Source organism: Prinia subflava, chromosome 1 (genome assembly GCF_021018805.1).
Source record: "Prinia subflava isolate CZ2003 ecotype Zambia chromosome 1, Cam_Psub_1.2, whole genome shotgun sequence".
Lineage (NCBI taxonomy): Eukaryota > Metazoa > Chordata > Aves > Passeriformes > Cisticolidae > Prinia > Prinia subflava.
Window position 1 is genome coordinate 153,108,932 of NC_086247.1, and position 19,565 is coordinate 153,128,496.

Below are 19,565 nucleotides of genomic sequence, written 5' to 3' on the forward strand. Positions count from 1 at the left end.
CTAAAATCCAGTGAATAGCTGGAGCTCTTTGGAACAAGACAGAAGGACGGAGGGTCTGTGGTGTGGGTAAGGGGTTAAAATAACCCTGCTGAATCTTTCAGATTAGCTGAGGAGAGATGGATTTTATTTATCCCAACAAACAGGTTACTCACTGAGTACACAGAGATTCTGAGCGTGGAGAGGAACAGATGGAGCAAACCCTGAGTGTAACAGATCAGCTGTGCCTGGAACAGGAGAGAGCTAAACAATCCTCCTGTGTAAAAATAATGTGTGAGTGAAAGGAACATGACTGATTGCTTTGGGGTAATTTGAAGGTTTCCTGGAATGTGTTGCTCCAGGAAAGCCCTTCTCCTTGCCGTGCTGCAGCTGTCCCTGTGGCACTGGCAGGGTGCTCCCTGCTCCTTCCACACCTTTCCTGGAGCAGGCTGCTCCCAGAGGTGCTGCAGGGAGGGCTGGGCTGGCCCTGGGGACTGTTCCTGGACACAAGCCTGCAGTCAGGTTGGTGTCACCACGCTTTCTCCGCTCCCTCTGCTGATTTAACACCCTTGGCAGCTCTTCCACTGAGGAATTGTTCTGAATCCCCGAATCCCTGAGGCTGGAAAAGCCCTCCCAGCCCACTGAGTCCCCCCTGTGCCCCACCCTGTCCCCAGAGCTCTCAGTGCCACCTCCCGAGAATTCCCGGGACACCTCCAGGGATGGGCACTGCAAACCTCCCCGGGCAGTTCCAGTGCCTGCTCACCCTTTCCTTTCAGGAAGGAGTTACAGTGCATTTTTAAACCTCTGCCTTCAGAAATCTCTGTCACTCCTCAGTTTTTCTCTTTCATCCCAAGATTAATGTCAGAATTCATCTTCCCTGTGCTCTGTAAATTCCATCTCTGATTCCCAGAGCTGTGGAGGGAGGGGATTAAGGTGCATCTTGCTGAGGATTCTTTAATGCTTCCCAGCCAGCTCTGTTCTATGTGAATGGAAATGGGGTAGGAAGCAGCTGTCTCTAAGCTGATCAACACATGAATATGCTCCAAGATTTGCTCTCTACCCTTGGGCACAATCCCTGCAATATCCTCATTTTCCTCTTGCCTTAGTTAGCAGACAAGCCCTGGGAATGTGGGAATTGGTGTATTTTGGCAGCTGTAACAGCAGAGAGGGAAAAGGAGGCGCTCCCAGGGGGTTGTGGCTGTCCTTGGAGCCCACCTGGGCTTAGGAGGGATCCCTGCAGTTTGTGCCAGGTGCTCCTGCATGTCCGGGACACCAGGGCTGGATTTAAAATGGCTTTTCTTAGTTACACTGGTTTATTTTTATACATCGTCTCTACATTCCCTATTTAGCTAAATATGGACAAGGAAATGTCCTGCACAGCCTCATTATTATTTTCCCCCAGAAAACAGATCACTCCAGTGTCCTAGTTCCTGTGCAGCCCTGAAATAGAAGCACTGCCAGTGCCACAGACCCCCCAAATGCCATTTATTTTATGGCAGCTATTCCAGGGAGTGCAGCCTGCTCCCAGGAACAGGGACAGGACAAGAGGGAAAAGCTTCCAGCTGGGCCAGGGGAGGTTCAGGTGGATATTGGGAAAATTTCTTCCCCAAAAGGGCTGCCCAGGGCAGTGATGGAGTCCTCATTGGTGAAGGGATTTAAAACCCCTGTGGATGTGGCACTTGGGGACACGGTTGGGGTGGCCTTGGCAGTGCTGGGGGCTGGGTGGGCTGGATGGACTCAGAGGACTTTTCCAGCCTCAGTCACTCTGTGCTCGTGGTGCAGCTTGTTGGGAAATCTAAGCATTGTTTTCCTTTCTGATGCTAAATGACATTTTCAGAAGATGATGATGAAGTGTTCGTCGCTGCACATTGAGACTCACTGACCTAACGCCAAAGGTTCACTTGTGAGTTGAAAGCAAAGGAGGATGTGCCTGAAAAATTGGCTTTTTCTGAGCCCATTTGTTCCTTGAAGGAGACTGGTCAGTGCAGGGATTAAACTTCTGCAAGTGCCTTCCCTGGCTGCTCCCTGCAGGGTAATGCAGCCAGTTGTGTGCACATCTGGATGATGGTTTGTCTTAAAATAGTCAGGAACTCTGAAAGAAGCCTTTTTGATAAGACTCTTTCATTTAAATATATATATATTTTTTTTCTACTGACCGTGGTTCATTCAACTGTGACCCTGCACAGGGGGTGAAGGGCTCCAAACTTTTCACCTCTGGCTTTCCAAGCTGTGCTTCAGGGCCTTTGTCTAAACCCAGAACTGCAGTTGCTGCCTGAAGTGTGGTCTGCCTGCAACACTGACCTTTTATTGTTCAAAGAATAAAAAAGAGGAGCTTGACCTGAATTAGTTTCCATAATGGACTTGCCTGGAAGGACAGAAACGCCACTGTCAGTGGGAGCCCATTGTTCCTGAGGAATGTCAGGCTGCAGCCTGTAGGTATGTGGTGGCCCTGCAGTGCTGACACAGAATTTCCTGGAGTTCAAGGAGTAGGAGCCTTTGTTTTTTGGGAACAAGAGGATCAGTGTTCTGCCAGCCCATGCACAGGCCTGGGCTGCTGCTCTGTGGCCACTCGGGCCACCCTCCTGACACATAAGTGTCCCTTGTGTCCCCAGGGCTCTGTGTCAGCAGCTCCTGCTTGCCCAGAGCCAGCCTGGGGGAGCTGGGAGCGCTCACCTGGACAAGGGAGAATCCTTGCAGGGCTAAAGGGGCTCCAGGAGAGCTGGGCAGGGACCAGCACAGAGCCCCTTTGTGCATTCCAGCAGCTTTTGTGGGCTCTTCTTCCCAAGAATAACTCCAAAAGGCTGAAACGTGGAAAAATAAAGACTTGGTGATGGGTGTGTGTTGTGCCAACCTGAGGGCTGGAGATGAGTCAGTTCAGGTGCATTTATTCAGCTTGGTGCCAGCACTTAAATTGAACACAGGGATGCAAATCAAGGAGGGATAACTGGTGATTACTTCTCCTCTGTTTCCAGTTCGTAGCTGTGGATAGAATGCCTACGTGTGCACTTTGCTGTATTTTTTTCCATGTAAACATTATTAAAACGTCACTTTCCCTCCCAAATCCCAGGGCTGGGGGGATGTGCTGGGATTAGCAGGGTTTGCTGAGGACATGAGCGCTGCAGGACCCTCTGGGAGGGATCAGGAGCAGCACTGAAGTATACATCAGAGATTATGTAAAATCCTAATCTCCATAGGGGAGGCTGGGTGGAGCCAAGCCCAGCACTAAATTCCCTTGCGTCATTTGTGCTGCTGAGGGGTGTAATTAACCCCAGATCTGGGGCAGGGCAGGAGCCAATGTCACACCGTGGCTGCCCTGGCCAGGTACCAGCTGTTATTGTTTCCATTTTTTGTTTAAGTTCTGATAAAAGACCCCATGAAATGTGACATCCACGAGCTGAGCCCGCTTTAGATGATCCCGCTTTATTTCTGCTCTGGGTGGGGGGGGTTCAGGAACATCTGGGAATTACTGAGTGCTAAGCAAAGGTGCTGTGAAGGCCCAGGGGACGAGCAGAGGTCAGCAGCAAAGGGAGGAAGGTTCTGGAGCTTTCTCTGAATTGTCTCTCTCTCCCCTGGCTGGCTGCAGGTGCAGAGGAGCTCAGGCATGGCTGAGCTGGAGCACAACCTGAGCCTGGCCGACGCTCTGACGGAGCCGGCCCACGACATCGAGGAGGAGGTGAAGAGAGACTTCATCGCTACCCTGGAGGCAGAGAAGTTCGACGACGTGGTCGGGGAGACCGTGGATAAGACAGACTACGTGCCCCTGCTGGATGATGAGGACGGTGCAAAGCCCGGCAGCCAGGAGCCCAAAGGCAAAGGGCACGTGGATGGAATTCCCGTGGAACGTAAGTGTCCCAGGTGTCCCAAACACTGCCACTGGGACACTGCTGGACAGCACCTCCTCGGGTGCTGGCCTCAGTCTGAGCCATCTCTGCAAAAGCCAACACTGACATCAAGCCCTGTTTGTTGCTTTTTGCCCTTTGGTCCTCCAGCCTCTCCCTGCTGGGCTGCAGCAGAGGCTGTGCTTCACATTAATATTTGGGGCTGGGTGTTTTAGGGCTCTCAGAGAAAGCACTGACCACATTTTGGGGCTGCCCTGCTCCACAGACAGTGTCCCAAAATAGCAGAGTGTGCAGGGTGCCACCACTCTGGGGGATGCAAAGCCAAGGAGGAAAGGTGGCTGATGAGCTGTTGCTGCTGAGGTCAGCAGATGGGAATCTTCATCCTCTGTCTGGGAGCTTCACTCCCAAATGTTTAACAGCTAAATCCCATGGTTCTGATCTTTATTTACCTGGATTTCTTTTGGATGTCCTGGTTGTGAGCATGGCACCAAAACTTCTGCTGTCTCTGCTGCTGCTGCTGAACACTTTGCAGCCCAGCTGATATTTAGAATCGTGGACTCATTGAGGTTGGAAAAGATCTTTGAGCTCATCAAACCCAGCAGCTCTCCCAGCACTGCCAAGGCCACCCCTGACCATGTCCCCAAGTGCCACATCCACACAGATTTAAATGCCTCCAGCAATGGGCATTCCACCATTGCTCTGGGCAGTGCCAGGGCTGGAGAGCCCTTTTGGGGAAGGAATACTCCCAATATCCACCCTGAGCCTCCCCTGGCCCAGCCTGAGGCCGTTCCCTCTCCTCCTGTCCCTGTTCCTGGAGCACAGCCCGACCCCCCCGGCTGTCCCTTCATGGAGCTGTGCAGAGCCACAGGGTCCCCCTGAGCCTCTTTTTCTCCAGGCTCAGCCCTTTCCCAGCTCCCTCAGCCCCTCCTGGGGCTCCAGACCCTTTTCCAGGTTTGTTCTCTTCCCTGGACAGGCTCCATTCCCTCAGGGTCTGTCCTGGACCTGGGGACCCCAGAACTGCCCCAGGAGTCTGAGGTGGAACATCACCAATTTGTTTGTGTTAAGAGCTTTATCAAAAGTTCTTTGGGGAAAGGAGAGTTAGAAACAGATGCTTCCTTATATGAAAGAGAAAAGAGTGAGGTTTGGGGGTCATCCAATGTGTTTCTTTCCCAGTGAGCAATTTAAATTAGTGCTCCCTTTGCTTGTGTGCTGTTCCTCCCTCCCCAAGTGGGAATTGTCACCTGGGACCTGCAGTGTTTTGATGATTTTGTTTTGTGGCCTTGATCTGTGCCATGTAGGAGAGGAAAACCTTTGGTAACCTGATGATTTCCTTCAGAAGTTTTCTTTTGTTGCCTTAATCCTGCTGCTCATCAGTGTTGAGGGAGGTGGGATGTGATTCCTCAGGATAAACAGAACCTCCAGCATGGGCAATTCTGGTCTGTTCAACGCATTTATTTGCTTTGTTTAGAAGTGATTCGGGTGCCTTGTAACACACAAAATGTAACTTGGAATTTTCCATGCTGACACAGTTTTTTAATGGTACAAACGAGCAGGAAGGATGGGAATGGGCAAAGAGATTATTATAAAACTTGGAACTTTGGGCAGCTCAGATGTGCATTATTTATTTCATTTATATTTTTGCATTGCAGGAGCACAGAGACAAGAGGACTTTTTATGTGTATGATTTGAGGATATTTTAAAGCAATCCTTTGTTGTAGAAGCTGCAGATCCCAAACCATCTCAGCTCCAAGATTTCTCAGTGCTAAAATCATTACCCAATATTGGTTTAAAATGCAGGTCCCTTCAGTGTGTCCTCCCAGCTGTGCATCCTTGGGCATTGCTATCCCAACTCATCATTTCACACAACTCCAGGATCTGGGCTGGGGGTAACGAGGCCTTTTGGGCTTGCTCAGTTAAATTAAAACTCTCAGTGAGAGAAGGGCTGGGTGCTGTGGGCAGAGCTCAGGCAGAAATCCTTGGGGGAGAAGAAGCAGAATTCCAGGAGGATTCCTTCATGGAAGGGGCTGTTAAACATTGGAATGGGCTGCCCAGGGAGGTTTGCAGTGCCCATCCCTGGGGGTGCCCAAGGAGCTCCTGGAGGTGGCACTGAGAGCTCTGGGCTGGGGACAGGGTGGGGATTGGGCACAGCTGGGGCTCCCTGGGCTGGGAGGGCTTTTCCAGCCTCAGTAATTCAGGGATTCTGGGGTCTCCTGGCTTTTCCAGCCCCCTCCTCTCCCCTCTCTGCTCACCCATGATGGGGCTGCTCGAGCAGAGCTCGTTTCCCTCCTACGTGGCAAGAAGGGGGATGCAGTTCCTTACTCTGGCTTTGGAGATTGGCTTTTCCCTTTTTTGGGAGAGCTGGAGAGCAGTCAGGAGCATTATCTAAATCTCTGGCAGGGTGCAGATGAGACCCTGTGTGAGGAGATGGAGAAGCTGCCCTGATGGAGCTGTTCAGCTCTCCTGCAGCAGCAGGGAAGGGCTGAAGCCTAAAACAGACCAGTTACCTTAGACCAGGCTTAGCATTTGGGCCTGGATGTCCTCACTTCTCCTATCTGTTTTTCACTAAAGTGCTGAGGATACCTGTTTCTTCCAGGAAGTTTATTTAATATTTGTAACTGTTTAAAAAGATGGTAAAGCTGAATGAGCTTCATTTATTGAGGCTGCAGAATAAATGAGCGCTGGGTGAGATGTGCAGGGTCCTGAGGGGTCTTGGTGTTGTATTTCCATGTTTGAGTGTAACACCAAGATTTTGGGGAGCAGCAGCAGGAGTTGCCTGTCCCTGGCTCCAAACAGCCTGGCTTTCCTGAGGCAGAGGAGCAGCCTGCAGAGCTCAGGCTTTTCAGCCTCCACTTGTTCATTTATTTATGTTAAAAGGCTCAAATGTGTTCTGACATCACGGTCTGTGCTCCTGAGATTGTCTTTCCCCAGTCAGAAGAGGTTTCATCCTCCATCCTGTCAGGCTTTAGCTGCTCCAGCTCTGCTCCAGGGTTTTCTTTCCCTTTTTTGCTAAAACCAGGAGCCAGATTAGGCACATTGAAGGTTGAGCTGGGCCCCTGTGTGGGGCTGGGTGAGTACAGAGGGCTGGAGAAGAGCAGGGACATGGGATGAGCAGTGGTTTGGTCACCCACAGATCTGTCCTAGAGGAAAGCTTTAATAATGATTAACTGATATAATATTAGGAAGAAATGGGTTTGCTCTTGCTCACACCTGGCTGGACATGGTCATTTGGACATGGTAATTTCTGGGATAATCCTCTGCTGGCCTTGTGGGCCTTACATAACAGCCAGGGATGGCCAGGGGTGTTGCTGCCCGCTTGCAGCTGCCTTTCCTCAGCAATTCCAAGGCTCCAGGACACTCTGGAGCTTCCAGGCACCGTGCAGGAGCTGCAGCAGCAGTTACATCGTGGTGCTCGTGCGATGGGGTGAAGGAAGGGATCTGAGCTGGGAACACGTTCCAAGAGAGAGAAAAACACTTAACTTGGGTTTAACAAGCTGCAGCAGAGCTCCTGGGGGATGTTTTAGCTGAAGTGAGGACCAGTATTGTCTCTGCAGTGGTGGTACTGGGCAGGAGCTGTGTGACTGGGGAGGAATTGTGAGCACAGCCCAAAGGGCAGGTCTGTGCTGGCGGGACGTGGCCTCGTGCTCAGTGCCTGGGTTTTGCATTCTTGCACTGCTCACAGACCCCTTGGTGAGTTTTAACCTTGAATACAGGTTTTTTGGGGGGATGGAGTTAATTTTCTCCCTGGTGGCTGGGACAGTGCTGTGTTTGGAATTGGTGTGAGTGGTGTTGATAACCCAGGGCTGGTTTGGTTGTTCCTGAGCCCTGCCCGCTCTGGATCAAGGACTTTGTGATTTCCCAGGCTCAGCCAGGGAGCGGCAGGAGGGTGGGGGCATGGCCAGGAGAGCTGGTCCCAGCTGGCCAGAGGGAAATCCCACAGGACAGAGCATCCTGCCCAGTCTGAACTGGGCAGAGCTGGCCAGGAGCTGGCAGTCCCTGCTGGGGACAGGCTGGACATCACTCAGTGCCTGCTGACCCCGGGACTGGGCATCACTGCTTCCTCTTGGGGTTTATTCACAGAATCAGGAATTGCTGAGGTTGGAAAAGCCCTCAGAGACCATCCAGTTCAACTGTGCCCCAGCACTGCCAAGGCCACCACCAATCCATGTCCCCAAGTGCCACATCCACAGGGCTTTTAAATCCCCCCACCAGTGGGGACTCCACCACGGCCCTGGGCACTGCCAGTGCTGGAGAGCCCTTTTGGGGAAGGAATCTTCCCAATATCCACCCTGAGCCTCCCCTGGCCCAGCCTGAGGCTGTTCCCTCTCCTCCTGTCCCTATTCCTGGGAGCACAGCCCAACCCCCCCGGCTGTCCCCTCCTGTCAGGAGCTGTGCAGAGCCACAGGGTCCCCCTGAGCCTCCTTTTCTCCAGGCTCAGCAATTCCCCTCTCACTTTTCATTATTATAATTCCATTCTTTTCTTTTCTTTCATTCATTAAGCTGTCCTTGAGCCCAGGGTTTATTCCCCTGCCCTCCCCTCTGCACAGGGCCGGGCAGTGGGTGGGTGGCTCCGTGGGACCCCACTGGGACCCCACTGGACCCCACTGGGACCTCACTGGGACCTCACTGGGACCCCATTCCCGTGGGATGAACCTGCAGGACTGGAACAGCCGGGAGGGATGGGCTGGGTTTGACTCAGCCCCGCTGGGACCGGCGGTGTCACCACGAGGTGGCTCTGCTGGCACTGCCCGGCCTGCTGCCCTCCCTCCCCGCAGCTCCAGAGCTGGAACCCGAGCCCGAAGCAGTCCTTGGGCTTTTCCCTCCCTTCCCACACGAGGAATAAGTGCTTTTGCTGCAGCAGGATTGGCTTTAGCCAAAGGGAATTCAGACACTTGGTCAGGTATGAAAGTGGAGATGGAGAACGTTCCACACACTCCAGAGTTTCAGAGGGATCGGAGATAAATCAGCAGATGATGAGATTTGCATTTTTGTCTCAGATGAGACATGAAACCTCTTCCCTCTCCAAGTCTGTCCAGCCCCATTCCTGCCCCACAGTTGTTACATCACAGAATCCCAGACTGGTTTGGACTGGAAGGGAACTTAAGGATCACCCAGTGCCACCCCTGCCATGGCAGGGACACCTCCCACTGTCCCAGGCTGCTCCAGCCTGGCCTTGGGCACTGCCAGGGATCCAGGGGCAGCCACAGCTGCTCTGGGAATCCCAGCCCAGTCCCTCCCCACCCTCCCAGCCAGGAATCCCTTCCCAATGTCCCACCCAGCCCTGCCCTCTGGCAGTGGGAGCCATTCCCTGTGTCCTGTCCCTCCATGCCTTGTCCCCAGTCCCTCTGCAGCTCTCCTGGAGCCCCTTCAGGCCCTGGCAGGGGCTCTGAGCTCTCCCTGGAGCTTCTCCTCTCCAGGGGAACATTCCCAGCTCTCCCAGCCTGGCTCCAGCCCTGCAGCAGCTCCGGGGCCTCCTCTGAGTCTCTGCAGCAGCTCCAGGTCCTGCTGCTGTTGGATGCAGGGCTGTTGGAGCTCTGCAGGTGATTTTGAGGCAGAATATTTAAATGAATGAATAGAAGGAGATTAGGCTCCTGGTTTCAGAGTCACCAGCTGGTTCAGACTCTGTCCATCAGCGTTTCTGCTCACGTTTTCCCCTCGAATGTCAGCGTTTGACACCGTGTGCCAAAGCTGCACAGGCACTGCTGACCCCCAGCCGGGCTGCCCGGAGCCCTGTGTGTCCCCAGGTGTGCCCTGCCCGCCCTGCAGCACCTGCAGGTGCCCTGTGGGACGTGCTGGCCCTGGTGGTGTCCCCTGTGCCCTGCCCGCCCCCCTGGGATTAGGGGGTTATGTTGGCACTGCCCATTTGCTCCAGATTATCGGTTTAGCCAGTGCTGCCTTAAATTTGTTTATATAAAAACAATCCTTTGATCCACGAGCCAGATGCAAATACTATCTTGTGATTCTGATGAGGATTAGGTAGTTACAACATCTTGACATGGTTTTGGGTTTATGCAATTTGGAATATGAGGGGAGGAGCCCTGCCCTGGGCAGGTTGCTGGGTGCTTTCACACTGGGGCTTCAGCAGAGCGAACTCACATTGATCTGCTCCAAAGGCACTGACCTTCAGAGACTTAAAAATAACAACCACTCGTGCTGCCTGCAGTTGGTGTGATATGACCTGATTTTTCTGGAAGCTTGTCTTCCCAAAAAGCTGAAACTGTAAAGAAACCCATTTTACCTGCTCTCCATCCTTGCCAAGGAGAGGCATGGCGTTTCTGCCAGGAGAATGAAAGCAGGATGTGATCATGGAGGGAATCTTGGGGCTGTCCTCTGCAGGGCCAGGAGCTGGACTTGGATGATCCTTGTGGGTTCCTTCCCACTCAGGAGATTCCATGATTCTTCAGGACTTAAGGAAAAGTGTAGCTGTTGCAGCTGGGCTGAACTCCCTGGGTTCAGCAGGACCTCCTGCATGGAATTCCTCAGGGATCCCCCTGCAGGACCCTGTTCCTGCTCCTGGCCTTTGGGCAGCTGTGTCCCAGTGTTGTATAAACCACACTGACCCCGATTTCTCCCTGCCTGAGCTGCTCAGGGACTGCCAGGACCTCCCCAGTTACTGCTCCAGCCCATTCCCCAGCCCCAGGAGACACAGCCTGGCACAGGGGGCTGGGCTGTGGAGCTGCTGAGGAGCAGCTCCAGGGACCCCTCTGGTATTCCCAGCCCTTCCAGGAGGATGTAGGGGTGTGTTTTCCTATAAACTGGCAAGTTCATGAGGAATTTTTGTAGAACACCGGGATGAGCCCCTGCTGGAGCTGGAAAGATTTTCCTTTGCTTTGCTGAGGGCTGGGTTCAGCCCTGAGGTGCTGTGTCTGAAGGACTCTGACAACGTGGCTCTGTTATAAAACTGGGGCTCAGGGAGGGCCAGCAGCAGCTCCAGGTGACTGAGTGTGTGTCTCTTCGGGAGAAACGTTTATTATTTATAAAATGAGCATTTCCTCACTGTCTGAGGGCCCAGGGAGGAGCTGCTGGCAGAGCTGGTGCTGCTTGTTCTGCTTCACTAGAACTGCTCGGGGTCAGAAAGTCACAGAATCCAGACTGGTTTGGGGTGGGGGGAGCACTTAAGCCTCCAGTGCCACCCCCTGCCATGGCAGGGACACCTCCCACTGTCCCAGGCTGCTCCCAGCCCTGTCCAGCCTGGCCTTGGGCACTGCCAGGGATCCAGGGGCAGCCACAGCTGCTCTGGGCACCCTGTGCCAGGGCCTGCCCACCCCCATTGTGTAAAACTTCTTCTTTTATCTAATCTAAATGGACCCTCCTGCAGCTTCAAACTGTTCCCCCTTGTCCACTGCTGCCAAGTTTCTCAAGTTCAGTGTGTAAGTCGTGGTGATGGTTAAAATTTTAGCTGTCAGTGTCAGAACAAGATGGACTTAATCTCACAGTGATCAGGATTTTCTGTGCTGGTTTTTGGAATTGGTGATCTTCCACCCTGACCACCCTCCTCTGAATCTCCCCTGATCCCTGCTTTAGCAATGTTTGGTGTTTCAGGGGGAATTTCCCCATGGAAAGGGAGCTCAGGCCTTGGCAGGGGCTGCCCAGGGAGGTTTGCAGTGCCCATCCCTAGAGGTGTGCCAGGAACACCTGGAGGTGGCACTGAGTGCTCTGGGGACAGGTGGGGATCAGTCACAGGGTGGATTTGATGATTCCAGATGGCTTTTCCAGCCTCAGTGATCCTGGATTCAGTGAGTGTGCTCCAAAGGGTGGAATTTGATCATTTCTTTTGTTAGTTTTAGGATCACCACCCGGGTGACAAGGTGGGGATCGACCAAAGCTTGGACTCAGTCTAGGAGCTCTTTTCCAACCTCAGTGATTCTACAGTTCCTCAGTGCTGTTTTTAATATCTGGAATAAGATGAATTCCATCCATGTTAACCCTTGCTCTGATTTCTTGCAGATTCTTCAGCCTCTGGGCCCATGGTGGTGGAGAACGGCGACCACGGGCTGCAGGATCACCGCACAGGTACGTCCTGCATGCCAGGGGACAGCTCTGCCCTCTGTTCTGAGCAGCCCTGGGGACACATCCAGCTGCTTTGGGCTCCTCCCAGGGGCTGGGCGTGGGTTCTGTGAGCTTTCAAAGAATCTACAACAAAACAGAGCTTTGCTTTCTTTGGAGTTCAAGCGGCTTCTTTGGGTAAAAGCTTGTTCTGAGGATGTGCTGTTCTTTATCCGTGGTCAGTGCTGGGAGGGCAGCTGATGAAAATGGCTTTGTAGAGAGTCCCTAGTGCCCACAGGTGAACTGTCCCCTGTCCTGTGACTGCCTCTGTTCCCTGAGACCCACAGTGGTGTTTTCTCACGTCCCCCATCCCTTGGAGCAGTTTCTATTCACTGCCATGACCCAGCTGTGTCCTTCCACCCCAGCCTCCCCTTCCATGGACGTGTCCCCACCCCTGCTCCAGCAGTGGCACAGGTGACACCGAGCCTTTGGAGCCTTTTCCATAGCATCAGGATAGTTTTGACTGCCAGCAGCTTGTGGTGGAACTGGATCAATATTTCAGACTTGTGCAGAACCTGGAAAAGAATTGACCTTTCCAGTCAGGCTGAAGTGCTGAGCGTGGTCTTCTCTTAGTCACAGTTAGTAGTGAGCACTGCTTCCCTTCCCCTTGAGCCTTTGTGACTGGGAATTTGGGTTCCTACCAAATTCAGCCCATCTGTTCCCTTCTGTCATGAGGACTTTGGCTGTGGGACCTCTCTTTTCTTGGGGATGGAATATTCCAGAGTCAGTTGTCATCCTGGCGTGGGTGAAGACTTCATTTGGTCTCCCTTGTGATGGCCCCAGCTCCAGATCATTGCTGAGATTGTCTGGGTGCTCCCAGTGTTATCCCTCCGAATCCACGGATGCAGCCCCAAGTTAAAAACCAGCTCAGGAAATAATGCTGAACATTTGGGAGATGGGGATGAATTAAAACACCTTTGCTATAATTCCCTTCAGGATTTTAGAGTTTGGTTTAGTGTGAGTGAGTTTCATGTCCTTAGTGAAGATGGGAATAGGAAAATCGATCTTTGTGCTTCATTTGCCGTTGGAAATCCGCTCAAAAGGAAGTTGTGCATCTTTTACAATTCAGTACAAACTGAAATTAGGAACCTTCCTAAGGATATTTCCTCCCTCTTCTTTAATACTCATAACCAAAGGAGATAGAAATGCAATCAGATTTATGGTCTGAATAATGAAAGGCATCGGGTTTTTTGTATTGAACTTCTGGTTTGTGTTTAAACAATTCCTCGTTACTTGCCTCACTCTTGCTTTGTGGAGGTTTAACTCTTCACACTAAATGCTAACTTTGATCAAAGATACTTTTATGTGTCTGGAGCTTTTTAATTTATTAATACATTCCCTCTTTGTGGGGTAGAGTTGATTTTCTTTCTCCTCTTGTTCAAGTCTGTCTAAAAGTGACATCAAAGTGGCAGAGCAGCGTGTCAGGATGAGGAGCCGTGGCCATCAAGTTAATTAGGTTAGCCAGAGTAACAGAAGATTTACATGACACAATTCCTTCATGGCCTCCTTCCCTACCCCCTTCCCTGTGGAATACTTGCAATATCCGTGGTTCTCCGTGGGAGAGGAGGGAGAAATGCTGGATTCCCACCAGGCACTGGAGGGGTTCAGAGCTGGTGTTTTGTGGGATGGCCTGCAGCAGTGCCTGGTTCCACGTTTGAGAGGTGCTGCTGCCTAAAGCCTGGACCCCCAGCTCTAAACCTCCTCCAGCTGGGGGTTTGTTTTCAGCAGGATCCATTCCCTGTGTCTGAAAGCTGAGGTGATTCTCAGGGATGTGGAGTGTGAGCCCAGTGCAGAGAAATGGAGCAGCCAGGAGAGGACTGAGGAAGGTGATGCTCAGGCAAACCAGCTTTTTGCTAAAAAACCGGTGTTAAAAGCTTCAGAGAGAGCTTTAAAGAGCAGAGCTGGGTTTAAGCTGATTCTGAAACAGACTCCAAGGAAAAGGGGTAGTTCAGCTATTTGCAAATCCAAATGTGGCTCTGTCTGGGCTGGAGCTCAGGAAGCGCTGCTGGACGGTTTTCTTCACCCATCAGATAAAACAAGGTGATGATTGACCTTGTTTTGTTACATCTGCAGCCACGTGGGCTGTGCCTGCAGAGGCTGGGATCAGCCAGGACTGAGCTCCTGGCACTCCTTGGCAGCGGTGCCCGCTCCAGACACCCCCAGTGCAGCAGATGGCAGCGACCCAAACCCCTCCAGCTCGGGGCCAAACCCTCCATCAAGCGCAGAATTATTTTCATTTGGCAGAGCTGTGTTCAGAGCACTGCTCAGGGCTGTGTGCAGGCCGGGGTTTGGGGCAGGGAACCCTGGCAGCTCCTGCAAAGGGCTCAGTCCCTGGCAGTGCTGAGCCCGACGTGCCCGTCGCTGTCTGGCCCTGTGGGGGTTGTTTTTGGCAATCTGAGAGCTCTGGCTTTGGGTGCCGGGCACATCCCCTGGAAGGAAGGCTCGCTGCTAATCCTGTTCTTCCTTAAAAGGATAAATGGAGAGGCTGGAGCAGCGTTCCGGGGATGCAGGGTTCTGTGAGGCAGCTGGGGAACTGGGAATTCCGTGGTGTTCTGGAATGGGAGGAGGTGCTGGGGAGGCAGCTCACTGCTCACCTCACCAGGCAGAGCTCAGGGAGGGCTTGCTCAAGCCAGCAGCAGGTTCAGAGCCAAAAATTGGTGTGTAATTTTCAATTTGCAACTCATCGCAGGATATTTGCCTAGAGTTCAAAGGAAATACATATTTAAAAATAAAACCCAACCAAATTTCTGGAAAGAAATCCATCAAGGATGATCACGTGGTTGATGTGGGTGCCTCTTGCCCAAGATGCTGCTCATGCTCTTGCTGGCAGGGGAGAAGGTCCCTGCTGGGTCTCATCCTTCCCCTGCCTGGGCCTTCCCTCAGCCAGGCTGCTGGAATTCTGTCCCCCCTCTGGGGCACAGAAATTCCTGGATTTGAGTGCTGTGCCTGTGAGCAGCGTCCTGAGGTGCTGCTGTCCCGTGCCTGTCACTGGTGGTGACCTGGCCTGGCCCCTGTGACACGTGGCCCCACGTGGGGACTGGTGACAGCTCTCAGGCACCTCTAAGAGCACAACTCGTGTGTGTGTCTGTAACTGGCTTTTGGCAAATCTCCTGGCTGCCCTAATGAAGTGTTTGGTGTTGTGCTGCTCCATGGTGATGTTTACTAATGACTTGCGCTTTCTTGCCCCCTTCCCCATCCCCTTTCCCTCTCCTACTTCTTTTCCTCTCTTCTATTTTCTCCTCCTAGAAGCCTAGACTGTCTCCTAACACTGGGGCTGCCACTGACACGAGACCAGTGTCCTTTTCTACCTGCCATTACACTTCTAAAATCTGCAGCATTTTACAGAGCTCTTGCTTTACCTCCTTGGACTTGGCTGTAGAAGAAGCAAAGGGTGGCTCCTCCTGCTCCTCCTCCCCGTGCTCTGCAGTGCTTGTTGAAACCTTCCTCTCTCTGTGTAAGCACACCAGTGCACCCTGGGTTTGAACTGCACTATGCCTCTGGTTTGAAATCACGACCACGGCTCCATTTTTAGTTTCATCACCTTTAAATTTAATTTCTCTCCGTTTTCATGGTGCTCCATAAGAGAAGGTTTGGGATTTCCAGTTGTGCTTCCGTAGTGGATGGGTCCACCATGACTGCAGCTCCCTTCCCCTTCTCCCACAGCCTTTGAGAGTTCCTGCCTTGGTCCTTGCTGCTTTGAGACCCTCTCACACCAGGCTCTGATCTGTAACAATGTTGTTTTCTTCCAAACCGGTGGGTTCAGATCATTTCAGCACTTTGCAGACTTGAGAAACAGATTAGGGAAAGCCAGGTTTCCTGAGGTGCAGGTGGATCATCTCTGGTGTCTGAGGGGTGGATTTTGGGGTCCAAGCACTTGCCATAACTGGGAGTGTGAAGGAAAACAGCCAGCCCCAAATTCCTGCCTTAGGGCGTGGCTTTGCTCTCATACTCCTTCCCAAAAACCTTAGAAATAAGAAAGGAAATTGCCTTTTTTAAACTTCATACCTCTGGCTTCCTGTGGGGAATGACAGCCTGGGATGGAATTTTACCTGCCATGAGAAATAATCTGTCCCTGCTAAAAGTGAGGGAAACAAAAGGACTGAGCTGTGAAATTGTACTGAAATAATCCTGACCATTTCCAGCAACACCAGGAGGAGCAGGCCTGTTCTGACCTAAACCAGAGCTACAGGAACATGTCCAGTGGGATTCCCACTGCCTCCATAGAGGTGCCAAGCTTTCCAAAGACAGAAGTGCTCATTTTTCCATCAACAGCTGAAACAAACTGTGAAAGGAGGAGATAATTAGAGAGACAATGCAGTATTTTACCTGAGCCAGGCTCAGCCTGGCCTTTGGGAGGTGAGGGACCCTTTTGAGTGAGGAGAATCAGCTCAGGGCACTGATGGAAAGGATTTATTTAAAGCCAAATGCAGTCTGAGGCTGAACTGCCCCAGACAAGCCCCCTGGGAGCTTCCCCTGCCTACAAATGGCCTTTCCCTGTGGTAGGGCAGTGAGTGGCAGCTGCCCCGGGTCCCTGTGCACTCAGGATTTCTGGGCTGTCCCAGCTGGAGTGGCACTGCCAGAGCTGTGCCAGTGCCACCAGAGGGGTTCTCTGGGCATGTCCCCCAGCCAGCCTTGCTTTGTTGTTTGTTCCCCAGGGAGGCCTCACATGCTCCCGGCGGCGGTGCCAGCGCTGAGTCACGGCCTGGGCAGCAGGAGCTGGCACTTTCCTCCCCACTTTGGTGCCAATTTCCCCCTTTGTGCCCCTCTCGAGGCCTGGTTAGGAGCTGAGCTCCTTGTGGTGCCAGTTCCCAGCAGGTGACCCCAGGGCTGCTCCTCCAGGTGCACTGTTGTGTTCCTGGGAAAGCTCCATGTTCTGGAGGCTCCCAGACTGGGCTCTCCTTCCCTGCCCCACCAAGTTCACAGCATTGTTCAGGCTGGGAATGACCTCTGAGATCAACCTGGGAGTGCTTCATGTTGTGCTTTCCCCTGGGTTTTTGCTGTCTGTGGCCATAAAAGGAGATTCTTGCATTCTTGGCTTTCTTTACAAGACTTTTTCATAGCTATTATTTTTTTAAAAATGTGCTTTTGAAGCAAAGCAGCATCAATTTAACTTGGCTCCTCAAATTTCTTTCTCACCTTTTGCCTTAAGTGGGCTTAACTCCTGTGCCCTAGAAACAGAGAATAAGTAATATAAGGCTGAGAGGTATTTGCAGATTGAATTATAGCAGGTTTCAGGTTACCTGACTATGAGACTTTGCCCACTCCCACGGATACTTTACTGAAAGGTAAAAATGCTTTAAAGTCTTGTCTAGAGGGACTGGTAGCCAGAGTGAGGTGGGCAGAGGAGTTTGGGACCAGTGCCCATGCAGGGAGCCCCAGGCAGTGGGGTGGGGCTGGCTGGGCCAGCAGAGCAGGGGCAGGGCAGGGGCAGCTCCTGCAGCCCCAGGTTCTGCTGTCCCCGCTGCAGACATGGCTCATCCATCCCTGGCACCCCACGCTGTCCCCATGTCTGTCCCCCTGTGTGTGTGAGTGCCAGCAGGTTCCTGGGGGAAGGGCAGCTGTGCTGTGGGGCTCAGGAGGACGTCCTGCAGCACTGAGGTGGATCCAGGGGGGCTGTAGGGAATGGGGGCTCTCTGCAGAGTGTTGGATCTCCTGTCCCTCCTGGAAAACATCCCTGTGTCCCCCTGAGAGCTGGTGTGGGGAGTGTGTGTGTCCTTGTGCAGCCCCATGGGCAGGGAGGCTCCAGGAGTGCTCTGTGCTCACATTTCCTGATACCCTGCAGCCCTTGGAGGTGATGCTGTACTTTCCTCTGCTCTAACACCCCTGTGCTCCCATCCCTGTCTGTTGTCACTCCTGATGCTGAATTATTAATTGCAATGCTCTGTACCATGTGAAGCTGTAACTGCTGTGGAATAAATCTCCCTAATAAACGTCTCAAACTAACCCCTCCCGAGTTGTTCTGTGGTGAGAATCTGCGGGGTCCTGCTGCCAGGGCTGGGCTGCTTCCTGCAGGGAATGTGCTGGATCAGCTGCTCTGCTGCCGTGGCTGCAAGGGAAATGCTGGAACTGGAATCCTTTGCTGCCTGGACAGAGGCTGGAAACCCTCAAAGACAAGGGTGATGTGCAAAGTGTCCAACTCCATCCCACACGACACCCTTGTCTCCCAGCTGGAGAGACGGGGATTTCCTGGGTGGAAAGACAGGGGTTTCATGGAAGGAGAGACAGGGATTTCATGGAAGGAGAGACAGGGGTTTCATGGAAGGAGAGACAGGGATTTCATGGAAGGAGAGACAGGGATTTCATGGAAGGAGAGACAGGGATTTCATGGAAGGAGAGACAGGGATTTCATGGAAGGAGAGACAGGAATTTCATGGATGGAGAGACAGGGATTTTCTGGATGGAGAGACAGGGGTTTCATGGAAGGAGAGACAGGGATTTCATGGATGGAGAGACAGGGATTTCATGGATAGAGAGACAGGGATTTCATGGAAGAGAGACAGGGATTTCATGGATAGAGAGACAGGGATTTCATGGATAGAGAGACAGGGGTTTCATGGAAGGAGAGACAGGGATTTCATGGAAGGAGAGACAGGGATTTCATGGAAGGAGAGACAGGGGTTTCATGGAAGGAGAGACAGGGATTTCATGGAAGGAGAGACAGAGATTTCATGGATGGAGAGACAGGGGTTTCATGGAAGGAGAGACAGGGGTTTCATGGAAGGAGAGACAGATTTCATGGAAGGAGAGACAGGGATTTCATGGAAGGAGAGACAGGAATTTCATGGATGGAGAGACAGGGATTTCATGGAAGGAGAGACAGGGATTTCATGGAAGGAGAGACAGGGATTTCATGGAAGGAGAGACAGGGATTTCATGGAAGGAGAGACAGGGGTTTCATGGAAGGAGAGACAGGGATTTCATGGAAGGAGAGACAGGGATTTCATGGAAGGAGAGACAGGGATTTCATGGAAGGAGAGACAGGGGTTTCATGGAAGGAGAGACAGGGATTTCATGGAAGGAGAGACAGGGGTTTCATGGAAGGAGAGACAGGGATTTCATGGAAGGAGAGACAGGGATTTCATGGATAGAGGAACAGGGATTTCATGGAAGGAGAGACAGGGATTTCATGGAAGGAGGGACAGGGATTTCCTGGATGGAGCACTCAGTGGATAAGGAAGGGGCTGGATGTCACACTCAGTGGTGGTCACTGGCTCGGTGACCGGGGGACTGCTCAGGCCCAGGGGTGGCACCAGCACTGTCCAGCCTCTGTGGGTGCCAGGGGCAGTGGCACTGGGGCACCCTGGGCACTTTGCTGGTGCCACCGAGCTCTGGGTGCTGTCACAGCTGCAGGGAAGGGATGGGGCATCCACAGGGACCTGGCTGGTGCCTAAAGAGGCTGGACAGAGTTAAAGGAATAAAGTAGGTATTTATTAAAAGGCCTTTACAGGATACACCTTGGGCAGTACAAGAGTCTGGCTGAGGCTGCACCCAAGATGGACTCTGAGTGATGAATTCTCACATTTTTATAAGCTTTGGTCCATTTACATATTGGGGTTAATTGTCCAATTACAGCTTCAGGTTATGCAGTCCCATCCTCCCAGACTGCTCTCCTCAATTCACTGTTGTTTGTGCTTCTTGGGCCTAGAGCTGTAATGGTGTCCTTGATTCTCAGGCTGGAAAAAGGTTGTTTTGTCTGACTGTACTGTG

At 52.3% G+C, this 19,565-nt stretch overlaps 1 protein-coding gene across 7 annotated transcripts in view; it reads left to right on the forward strand.

Moving 5' to 3' along the window:
- MAP4 (microtubule associated protein 4) overlaps positions 1 to 19,565 on the forward strand; it is a 153,434-nt gene that overhangs the window by 43,290 nt on the left and 90,579 nt on the right. For all 7 annotated transcript variants that reach the window (XM_063417969.1, XM_063418013.1, XM_063418022.1 and 4 more), the window contains 2 exons: positions 3,560 to 3,818; positions 11,760 to 11,825. In XM_063417969.1, coding sequence (XP_063274039.1) covers positions 3,578 to 3,818; positions 11,760 to 11,825 — 307 coding nt within the window. In that variant the 5' untranslated portion in view covers positions 3,560 to 3,577. The remainder of the gene's footprint in view (positions 1 to 3,559; positions 3,819 to 11,759; positions 11,826 to 19,565) is intronic.